Below are 12,325 nucleotides of genomic sequence, written 5' to 3'. Positions count from 1 at the left end.
AGTGGGTATTTTTCTCTCTCTGTAGTACTCCGATTGTGGATCGGATCCAGAGGGGTCAGTGAGCAAGGGCTTTGATCCAGATATTAAGCTTTGCCTCCCAGACACCCACTGAGTGCTCAACCAGCAGAATAAATGTGACCTGAAACCTATTTCCAGTCAAATCTATCTGCAGTGGAACATTTATATCAGATGTGATACGAGTCAAAAATATTTACGTAAGATTGTAGAATAATACATTTGGAAATAGAGATGGTGTTAGTGTTTCCTCTCAGCTGATGCATAGAGATTAAATATTAATAGCAAAACTGCGGTCATTGTGGAAATTATATCAGTTTAGGAATAGTCTTAATGCATCTAAAAATAGAAATCAGTTTTACACAATAAATATAAAAAAAATTAACATTAATATATATTTTCTTCAAAGATGATAGCTTACTGTTTGTCTTTTTGTAAAATATGTTTTTATTCAAATGAATTAAATGGAATATCAATTTAAATATATAAACTATACATGTATATATATATTCCAAAACTACATGAAAATCCTATTATTTTTTTTAAAGTAACTATTGTGCATTTGTAGTTTACATATAGCAATTATGCCTTAAAATTAGTTATTTTTTATACTATTTTTTTAATGCAAATATTGACAATGTTTGTAAAATAAATGCTTGTTGTTAGTGGGAATTTAGATTCACCTCAGTCTGTCAATTATTTTGAATCAATTTTGAAAAGAAGCAGAAAAAAAAAAGAAAACATTCTTTAAAATTTGATATATGACATATTTTGGTAAGAATTCTGGAAAAGTGAGTCTTTGAATGATTTACTCAACCAATTCATAACAAAAACAGTACTTTATCACCAAAATAAATCTTAATATATGTGTGACTCCAAAAGAGTGTTTAAGGATCCTGCACATGACAATACCTCATCCCTCCCTTCATTTTATTCACAATTATTTAACAAACAAAAAAAAAACATGCATGTTAAGTTCAGTTTTACTATCAACAATTTTGGATTTCTGAGACATGTACAATAAAGACAACACTATGTGGCCATTTGAATTGAACTTGAAATTACACTGTGGACATTTAAAGTGAACAAACTCTTAGATGCTTTCAGCCAAGTGTTAGTGTGGTCTCGGCTATTAAATATTTAGCACTTAATAGTCCTGGATACTGACATATTTGAGCAGAGGTAATAAAAGATCAGTTCAAATGTCTTCATATTATACTATCATGTAGGTGGTCTTAAGGAAAAGAATCTGTGCAATTTTCACAGTGTGACGGGGAATATAAATCGCACATGAGTTTTCGTAGCAGCCCTTTGAACACTTCAGACTAGCAAAACTCCTATGCACAATAGATCTGCATTTGTTTATTTGAGTAGCTGGCTGCTGAAGGGCCATGTGGTTCATTAAAAGCAATAAGAAAATAAAAGAAATTCCTACACTTGCATAAAAGGAGCTGTAAATTGTGTCCATTTGTTATCCATTCTGCTAATTTATCGCTGTGTCTCATACTGATTTCAACAACGAGAACTAGAGAGCAGAATATTGTGAACATGAATTCTGCTATTAGCAAGGATACTCTCTACTAAACTTTTGACTCAATTATATACAAAATGATTATGTGGTCAAAAGAGTGTTTTTGTACTTAAAAGAACGTTGTTATTTTGTTTTGTTTTTCTCAGTATGACAAACATTTTAATAATCGGAAGAACTTTGTTTCCACTATAAAGTCCATGGAATCTTTCACTGCTCAAAAAGGTTCTTTGTTGGCATCCGGTTCCACAAAGAACCTTTAATGAAAAGGTTATTTGTGGAACCATATAGATACCAGCAAAGAAGCTTTATTTTTAAGAGTGTACGTGTTTGTTTGACACGAGAGTTAATTACAATTTCCGGTTTTGTTTGAAAGCTATGAATATAAAATATATAATACATGAATTTTGGGTTTTTTATGGTGCATTATGGGACTTTTTAGGGGCTGTCCGCCTTTGCAGATTCCTTACTATTACACAAGACAGTGCTTTTATTTATTTTTTCTTCAGTAGATGTGATTCCACGTAAAATATGGTAGCCTATCATTTTACTTCTGCATAGTTTTGGGTTCAGTATATAATTCATTGTCTGTATGGCAGACAGATTTATGTTAAAATTAAATTTTGTGGACTGAGAAGGACGAAGCAGTCAATCACTGCCATTTAGAAGATAAAAATAAATAAAGAAGACATCTGGAAAGTCACTAAAAGGGCTCTTCGCAACGTGATACGATAGAACTCGGATACTGGGATCAATTTATTTTCAATAAGGAGGGAGACACTCTCATTTCTCAATGTTCAACGATTATAATTCTCTGCCCTTCCTTGTCATTTAATCTAACGATCGCAAATTGATTGCCAAATCACTCTGGTTCTAATAAGTGTGTGGAGTTTTCCCTCCCACTGTATATAGGCCGATGTCAAGCTGTGCCTTCACTGTTAGTCAGCTTCTATTTAAATATCATGTCGCGTTTACAGTAATCTGACCCTAATTAAAATGTATAGTCTGACAGAGTGCAGTATCTGCAAATTCTGTGCGTCTTTCATGCCAGTGAATAGTTAATGAATGTTACGCTGCCTTCAGTTTTGGAGAGAGGGAGAGAGAAGCATTAAATGGAAGTAGGCAACAAGGCACATACGTATACAGTATACATACACATTTCTGTTTATATTGATTGGTGATTGCTTACTAAGATCTGTGGTAAAAGTGGTGGCTGAAGGTATAGCTGAAAGGAGTAAATCAATTAATAAATGTGTTTTCCTTTATCTCAGCTCTGAGAAATAAACATTGCAGTCTCTGAATATTTGCTTGGAAATATATAAAGCTCACTTGAATTTGTTGTACATTATTAGACATGACGTTATTGGAAGACTGTCTGAAAGCAGTTACCTTAGAAGGTGCTTTCATACAAACACTCCGCCTGTCAAGTCAATGACTAAATGGGTAGCAAGACAGCTGTCTGTTTGCTTTTCAAACACAGACAGAGAGAAAATGTGAGATTCCCTCAAGTTTGCCTCAACCACCTTGAGACAATGGAGAACATCTGGATAAAATGGTAATAACTTAATGTGAAACAGAGACTGCATATAAAAGTTAAATTCACGAAAGCAGGGTAAAATTAATTAATCTATGAGTTTGTGTGGGATAAAGAGCTTCTGAATTCATTCAAAAGCTCCAACTCAGTGCATTCTTGTATCTGACATTTTTTTATGAATGCTGCAAACTGCTGTAGGTAGAATGTTAACATTTTCAGTGAGAAATGACTTGAATTTTTACTAAAGCTTGTCTTACCTCTTGTATGATTCTTAGAGTTGCAAAAGGTGGACAATTTCCAGTAAATTCAGTTAACATTCCAGAAATGTTGGAAACTTTACAGGATTTTATTTATTTATTTATCTATTTTTGGAATCTTCCATGGATTTTTGGAAAGTGTCCAGACATTTACCATTTGCAACCCTAATGATACATGTATGATGATTTTGCATCTCAAGGTGGATGCAAACCTTTTATATTAAAATTCAAATTTGCACTTGCTAGTATATATCACAAAAATTCCAAACCTTATTATAATTATTATTTTTTCCCCTCAGAATTGGGAGTTTACATTTCACAACTGGGAGATATTAATTACGAGATACACAATTCGGACTTATAGGCTATCTCTCAGTTGCAAGTTATTAATAGTGAGACGTAAACACAGAATTCTGAGGAAAAACAAAACGTCAGTCTTGCAAAATGTAAACTCACAATCAAATGTTTTTTTGTTTTTTCAGACCTGCAAGTTTATATCTTGCAACTGTGTTATTAACTTCAACAAGTAAACTCAGAAGTCTGAGGAAAAAAAGCCAGAATTGCGAGATAAAGAAGCAAGCGATTACAAGAAGTTGTAAGAACTGGAAAAAAAAAAAATATATATATATCTATGCTAAGGGGTGGACCTTATTTAGTTAGTATGTTAAGGTCAATTAGTTAGTTGCCATGTGAATCACACACACACATTCATAAGTAATTGCCAAGCAAAGTAGACACAGTACAGGTTTAATTTGGCTCCACCCAAGCAAGAAAATCAAGCAAATTTGAAAGACATAAGAAGACACACGGCTGAACAAATACCGAGCAAAATAAAGTAGGCAATTTTTTTTTTGTTTTTTTGGTGAACATATCAGCACGAAAATCAAGCTCATATCCTTAAACAAAGAAGGGGAAGTTAAAATGTAAGTGTCATTCCACCCCAGCCTGTAATCTCTTTACTCAGGACAGTGTGGGAGGACCGACCGAACGAGAGAGAGAGAGAGAGAGAGAGAGAGAGAGAGAGAGAGAGAGAGAGAGAGAGAGAGAGAGGTGTGCAGTGAACAGATCATTACCAGCGCAGTTTTCCTCTGTAAACATCTCTCGGAGATAAATCGGCGAACTCTTGCGTTTCTCTTTTTTCGAAGTATGATGGTATGATCCGCGGGGACGTGGATGTATTTTGGGCTTTTTCGGCGAGTTTACCGACTCCTGGAAAGTGGATTTTGCAAATGTGAATTTGGTGTAAATTAAAGATTTAAACGAGGGCTCAGCCGTGGAAAGAGGAACAGAGGGAGTCGCTTCGACAAAAAAAAAGTAGTGAGCGCGGACACTGAGCTCTCCAAACGGGAGTCAGTATGCTGTCCGGAGCAGCGGGCGGAGAGGAGCTCGGAACCGATTCGGTCGAACAGTATGTTACGGGAATGGCGTTGGATCTGTGCGTCCCGTCTATTCCACCGAGCGCATGAAGAACAAGAAGAGGGGGACAAGTGCTCAATGTTGTTTAATTTTACGGATATAATCATGTTTGATAAGGTAGGCTGATTTTGATGGAGACAACTGCATTTATTCTGCTGGACGAGGTCCATTTACCCGTCTAACTACATAGGTTATAATTTATATCCGTGTTTTAAGTTAAAAGTGTTCGTTTGTATACAAATGAGTAAGTTGCACAGTTCCCAGGCATTTCGTCCGAAACTATTCTGCTATGGGGTTTTACCTTTCCGCAAACTGCAGCGTTCGTAGGTTAAACTAAGGCTTGTCAGCATTTAAACATTTCAGATTACATATTTAGGGTAAATAGTGGATAACCAAAGCGGTTTATCTGGTCAAACATCAAGCGTGTCATAGCATCGTTTCTCTTTTACGCTCGGCTCTCAGTACCATCTAGTGATTATTCATTCAACAGCTTCGCTGCTCTCAAGTTCACCTTATCCGCCTCGAAATGTCTCCTACGATTCAAACTGTCAGTGTTGTTTTGTCTTTAGTCATTTTTTTTTGTCTGCGAGCATGCATTTTGGTTATGACCCACTGTGAAAAAAATAAATAGTTTTTAATTTAGCCGTGGTCGTCAGAAATCCCTTGTAAAAAACACGGTTACAACGTTTCAGCCATTAAGGGATGGCGTTTTGATGCCTGCATATTTTACAGTTTTCAACCGTATATTTTCTCAGCTGATAAATAGTTAGTCTATAAGCACCATAAAAATAAAAGGTGGTAAAATGGAAATCCACGATGAAACCAACGTTCCGCAAAACTGGCCTTTTCATGAAGAATAGCCAATAAACAGAGTATAGACCCAAACAAAAAAAAACAACATCAGGCTATGACATGAGTAATGCAATATACATTAAACAAACAAACAGCATACCCTATTGCAAACAAGTGATTAGTATAGTAAAAACAGATACATTATTTAATCAATAAATGCTTCAATTAAATATAATAAAATACGGTAATGGCTCTAACACTTTTTTTCACCAGTAACCATTTTGTAACTTAACTTTAAAACAAGATTTTAACAATATGTGTACTTTAAAAGTACATGTATTGTCTTGAATTTGTATTGTTTTACTTCCAACATAATATTTTACTGTAAAACTCCTGAGTATTAAATGAAACATACTTTTCCTTGTATATAATAAGGTAACACACAGTTAACACATTAACAGGTTTTTTTTTTTTTTTACTATAGCATTTTTTACATTTATGAATACTTTTTTACACTGTAGGCTACACTCTAAAAACTAAAGGTTTTTCATTGGCATTGATGGTTCTATGAAAAACATTTAACATCTATGGAAACTTCTAATTGGTTCTTGTGGAAAAAGGTTATTTAGATTATTAAAATGCAGTAAGAAAAAAATTATTGTTCACTAGAGGGTTATTTTGGGGAACCAAAAATGGTTCTTCTATGGTATCACTGAAAAGAAAAATTGAACTTTTATTTTAAAGATGTATCGTTTGCTGTGAACCTCTTTATACTTATTATTATGCATTTTAATGCGATTTGAAATATGATTTTGTCAGATCAAAATGGCTTTATATATTAGCCCTGTTTTTTTCCTTATTTAAATCACATCTGTGATAGCTTGCCTCTTAGTAAAGACAAGCATTCTCTTGCCAGGCATTGATTGTTTTAACTCTATTAACAAGGCAGATGGTATAGGCCACAAAAGCAAAAATCCAATGCAGAGGTGTTTGCTGAAAGCTCAAGATGCCAAGAAGTATGTTATTTCACAGTGAGAATAAAAGCACAAAAATACAATCAGGACAGACTGAAAAGTGTTTAATTACATTTTTGCTTAAATACTGCTTTTGGAATTTTTTAACTACAACATATGACATTTGACAAAATGTAAATGTCATAAAAAAAGCCTGTTTTTTGTCCCCTAGGTAAAAAAAAAAAAAAAAAAAGCTTCCCTCCAGCGTTGATTAAAGGGCAGCAGCTGCCTTGCACGATTATGTAGAAGTTTATTGAGATAAAAAATGGTGCACGTTAACTTATTTGTATTTTAATCTTAACTTTAATCAAAATAAAAGCAATACAGTAGATTCAGTATGAGTTCTGATTATGATTCTGAGTCCTTGAGCTAGCACCAAACCTTTTCATTGAGGAGGGAAAAAGACTGTATTGATCATTTATTGCAGATAGAAGGGTTAAATTATACCCCAATCCCATTTAATTTGACAGGCAGCATTCGTCACTCTGGGCTGTGTAGGACACCCCCACTCCCTCAACTCATTTGATTGTTTTTTTTCTTTTTTTTTCTTCCCTAAGCTAAACTCAAAGAGGACATGAATATTATGTGATGCATAGTGAAGATGCTATAAGCCATTTAGTAGATTTTTTTTTAAATTTTTTTATTAGCTGATTTTTGTTTGTAAAACATGGAAAAAACATAAATGTATAAAGTTTATTGGGTAACACTTTATTTTAGGGTCTCTTAACCAGTTGCTTATTAGCATACACTTTACTAGAATATTAGCCATTTATTAGTAGTAATTAAGCACATATTAATGCCTTATTCTACATGACCTTATTCTACATCCCTAATCCTACCCAATACCTACATTTCACAACTACCTTATTAACTATTAATAAACATGCAAATTAGGAATTTATTCAGTCCAAATTCATAGTTAATAGTGAATAAGTGTTCCCTATTCTAAAGTGTTGCCGTTTATTGGCCTACTGCATTTTTGTTGTGAATTCACACTTTTTTGTATTCTAATTTGTGCTTGTTTTGAAACAGGTCTCTGGACCCAAATGTCACATCTTCTGGAAAGTGCTTGGGCTGAGGCCCATCAGCACTTGACAGCAGGCTGGGAGGTGGACGGTGTGGCTCAGTGCTTCAGCACTCTCTCAGTCACACCCTGCTTGGGCCCTGCAGTGAGCAAGAGCATTTCTGCAATGATCTGATTCCTCTGCATGGATGGCTTAAGTGAGAGAACCCATGCACTCTAATGAAACCACCTCTCCAGACAAGGACTAGAAATTATCAAGGGATTACTCCTCAAATTCCTGGTTTATCTGTGAACTGCACATTAGAATAATCTTTTAGAGGACTTAATTTTGCTGGATTTGTTACATTTCCATTTTACTCCCTCCAACCACTGATTTTGACTTGCCATTTCCTTTCCCTCCCTTTCCCTTTTTCACTATGGAGTTTCAAGCCGGATTTTGGAATAATGATTGGACTTCATTTCTTCGCTTTTGGTTGACAGTGTTGTTGAGCTTGCATGTGCAGTTCAGCCCTGTCTCCTCCTGTCCCAAGGAGTGCCGCTGCGATAGAACATTTGTTTACTGTAATGAGAGGAGCCTGACGTCTGTGCCTCTGGGGGTGCAAGAGGGATACAAGACCCTCTTCCTCCACAACAATCAGATCAACAATGCCGGCTTTCCATTGGAGCTACACAACGTTGCCTCTGTAGAAACTGTTCACCTATATGGAAATCAGCTGGATGAATTTCCCCTCAACCTTCCCAGGAATGTTCGAGTGCTGCACCTCCAGGAAAACAACATCCAGACTATCTCTAGGGCAGCACTTGCCCAGCTACCCATGCTGGAGGAACTCCACCTGGACGACAACTCCATCTCAACCGTAGGTGTAGAGGAGGGGGCTTTCAGGGAGGCTGTCAGCCTCAAGCTTCTTTTCCTCACCAAAAACCACCTGAGCAGCATTCCTATCGGATTACCTGCAGATCTCAAGGAGCTGCGTTTGGATGAGAATCGCATTGCCGACATTGACGAGGATGCCTTTCAGAATGTCACCACCCTGCAGCGACTTTTGCTGGATGGGAACTTGCTTGAGGATGAGGGCATCGGTCCTGGAACCTTCCAGGACCTGGTCAACCTGAGAGAACTGTCCCTGGCTCGAAACTCCCTCACCACTCCACCAACATTGCTCCCTAGTGCATCCCTGACCAAGCTCAACCTGCAGGAAAATCAGATGGACACCATTGAAGTGACAGCCTTCGTCGGGCTTAGTAAAGTGGAGAAGTTAGATATCTCTAGCAACCAGCTTCAGTTCCTTCCACCGGGTGTCTTTGACGGCTTGAGAAACCTGAGGCACCTTAATGTGAGAAACAACCTCTGGAGGTGTGATTGCAACATTAAGTGGGTCATTGCATGGCTCAGGTCTCTGCCTTCTGCGATAAACGTCCGTGGGTTCACGTGCCAAAGTCCAGAAAGGGTGCGTGGCATGGTAATTCGAGAACTCACCTTAGATGCCATCGACTGCCCAGCAGGCACCGTGCTGCATCCCTGGCCAACCCATTCATATCCATCTACATTGCCACCCCGCAGAACTACCACCATCACCACGACCACCTCCAGAACCACCCGCTTCACCACCATTTCACCCACTGCTTTTTACCCCGCCTCGGCCAACCCCACAGCCCCATTTCCACATTTCCCTCCCGGTGCCCTGCCTCCTTACGAAGACCCCTTAAAAATCTCCTTTCACGTAGTGAACTCTACCTGCATTGACGTCAGCTGGGAGTCTTACTTCACTGTGACAGCTTACAAGGTGACTTGGGTCAAGATGGGGCAGAGTTTGATGAGTGACATCGCTCGAGAAAGAACAGTCCCGGGATACCAACGAAGGCTTAGCCTGTCAAATTTAGAACCCAGGTCTATCTACCGCATCTGCGTGTACGTTCTGGATACTCTCAACACGTACAGACCGGGCGAGGATACTATCTGTTCTGAGGCTAAGACCAAATCCACATCCACGTACTCTGAATCTGAGCAGGCTGCCCAGCAAGACAACACCTCCACACTCCTATTGGCTGGAGTGATAGGGGGGGCAGTGTTGGTGGTCTTAGTGACACTTCTAAGCTTGTTTTGCTGGCACATGCACAAGAAAAGCAGGTCGTCATCATCCAAATGGAAATACAATCGTGGCAGGAGAAAAGATGACTACTGCGAGGCCGGCACAAAAAAGGATAACTCCATCCTGGAAATGACTGAAACGAGCTTTCAGATAGTGTCACTAAACAATGAGCAGCTTTTAAAAGGGGACTTCAGAATTCAGCCTATCTACACACCTAATGGAGGGATTGGTGTCAGAGACTGTCACCTCAGTAACAATAGCATAGCTTACTGCAAGAGCAGTAATGTGCCCAGTGTGGACTTCTGCCACACATGATGCTTTTCGACGGATGCTACAACCATTTGTTCAAAGAAAATATAGTTCAATATACTGTACAATACACGTATACATATATTCATATATATATATATTTCCAGGTGCAGTCAACATGGTAATTTATACTGTGGACAAGTATGTGGAATTCTGCTATATTTTCTATTCTTAGTAAATATGAAATGGTTTTGTAATATGTGAGGCTCAAAGTGGTTTTGCTCAAGGACGCTGCGGATGTTTTGTATAATCGAAGCACGTTGGGTACCTGCTGCAAATGCAGTCCACAGGTTTTGCCTCTCTACCACTTTAAGATCTTGAAAATATTGCTAACCACACAACCAAAATATGCCCTTTGTGCTAGAATACAGCTACCCCTTCACACAACAGTAGTTAAGATAACACAGTGGTCAGGAAACCAAAACACCGCTGATTAAGCTGCAGTAGAAAAAAAGGACCTGAGTTTTTGTTAGTTTTTTTGGGGGGGTGGGGTATTTTGGAATTGAAGTGCACTTTCTTAATGCAGCAGAGAGCATGAGTAGTCATTCAGGAAGTGAGCATTTGTGGAAATCACATTTGAAGGGAAAAGGGACCACTCTTCAACACCCTGCAGTTCTCACAAGGAGAAGCCTACGTCGGTAAATGCGGTATGGTGATGGTTAGAAGGTTTCCTGTGCAAGCATTTTTTCAGGGCATATTTGTGTATCATTTTGCCCACCAGGGGGCAGCTTGTCTCAGTACATGCATATGATAGTAGCTCAAATAGACCATAGACAGTCTAGCATGCTAAAATTCTGACTTTTATGGAAAAAAGCTTTTGTGCCAGCGCCTTATTTTCAAGTAATTAGCAGCCCAAACATTAAATGAGCTAATATAATAGCTAAACCCCTGTGGTAAACTCATAAGATCCTGAGGGAGCTCTGTAATCTCCTTCATGTTGCTTTAATTATAAATTGTAAAACATAAGAAAACGATGAAAAACTTCAACTTTAAATCTGTATTTGCCTTTTATATACTTACATATACTTAAATTGTTCTGTGATTTACAAATTAGGCTAGGGTATTACACAGAACTCCACCTCTCTATCTATTTCTGTGCTCCACACAAATGTGAACAGGAACATTCTACAGCAGCATCCACATCATTGTCTAGCTTTTCCTTTACTGACCAAAACCCTTTTTAATCATGCATCACATCAGGTGGGATGATAAATGGACATTTTAACAAAAGCCCTCTTTTCACAGAGACGTACTGGCACATGCCAGATTCTGTCTTTGAAAGAATTTCAAATCCCTGCATGAGTGCAATTAGGACTTTTTTTTTTTTTAATGGCATAGCAGTTTTCCAGGACAGAGAGCCGAGTTTGGAATTCAGGCTTGCTGTGGAGAAGTATTTATCATGCGCTGTTACTCATAGACTTTACTTGCTTTGACAAGATTTTATTTTGTGGGCCGAGTTCAAACCCCCACTGCATAACCTCTGCATTTTTCCCTTTCTTGGACCAGGGATTATTTTCGCTTGGCAGGAGGATTCAGGACTGGGACGGGGGTTTGTAGTCAGGGTGGTGGTCCTAATTGTCGGAGTTAACCCCTCATCGTTCTCCGACTTGGCATTAAGGTTCAGGCTAGATGGCTGGATACTTGTTTACATCCAAATTGCTTTTGGAATTACAAGATCAAACTAATTTTTTATTTCTGTGACTAACACAGTTGGTGCTTGCACAGGTTAACTACCAACAACCCACGAGGTTTGTCTCAGTGGCACAAACAAAATGCTCTCTAAAAGAAAAAAAAAGGGCTACTGCACTTCTGTGGTGATGAAAGTATTTCTCCTTAGCATCCCAGCAGGCTTCTCCGACCACCCCGTCCCTACTTTTCCTTGAAATCTGGAACATCCTCGGGCTCCATTTCTCATCTGAAGGCTTTTAACTGATGTGTACTCCATTAACAATTCATTTCAAATCCTGTGGCCACCCGTAACTCTTTTTAACAGACTTCCTCCACACAAGTCCGGTGCGGTTGTCAGGCTCAGGTTCCCCGAGAGGAGGCGGTTGCGGTGGCGCAGACTCAAATGAATCGCTGCAAAGTTAACCCGTTAGTGAGATAAATCTGTCCCAAGCCTTTCGCCGACATATTTTCACAGAGAGAAAAGTAATGGCAGAGAAACTGATTTGTGCCACTATCCAGTACATCACTCCCTTCGCCGAAGTCCTCAGAGCTAGCTTTTGCTGGGTCGTTACCAAAACCAGAAATGTTTCATACTGAACAGTTTTATCTATTGCCTTACTGTAACCCAGCAGTATGTCTTAATGTGGCTCATGTGAAGGATTTGACATCATTTACACAG

The 12,325-nt window shown here is 38.4% G+C and overlaps 1 protein-coding gene across 2 annotated transcripts in view; it reads left to right on the top strand.

Annotated features, from left to right (window-relative positions):
- LOC306843746 (leucine-rich repeat transmembrane protein FLRT2-like) overlaps positions 1-11,759 on the top strand; it is a 32,890-nt gene extending 21,131 nt beyond the window's left edge. Inside the window, exons 1-2 of one of the 2 annotated variants that reach the window (XM_079375395.1) lie at positions 4,370-4,867; positions 7,588-11,759. In XM_079375395.1, the coding sequence (XP_079231521.1) occupies positions 7,996-9,984 (1,989 nt within the window). In that variant the 5' untranslated portion in view covers positions 4,370-4,867; positions 7,588-7,995 and the 3' untranslated portion in view covers positions 9,985-11,759. Of the gene's footprint in view, positions 1-4,369; positions 4,868-7,587 lie in introns of those variants that run through there. The other variant, XM_079375396.1, reaches the window with a different exon arrangement.
- Positions 11,760-12,325: the final 566 nt, after the last annotated feature.

This window comes from Barbus barbus (genome assembly GCF_936440315.1).
Source record: "Barbus barbus genome assembly, chromosome: 24".
In the NCBI taxonomy this organism is placed as follows: domain Eukaryota; kingdom Metazoa; phylum Chordata; class Actinopteri; order Cypriniformes; family Cyprinidae; genus Barbus; species Barbus barbus.
This window is presented reverse-complemented; position numbering and strand designations above follow the sequence as displayed.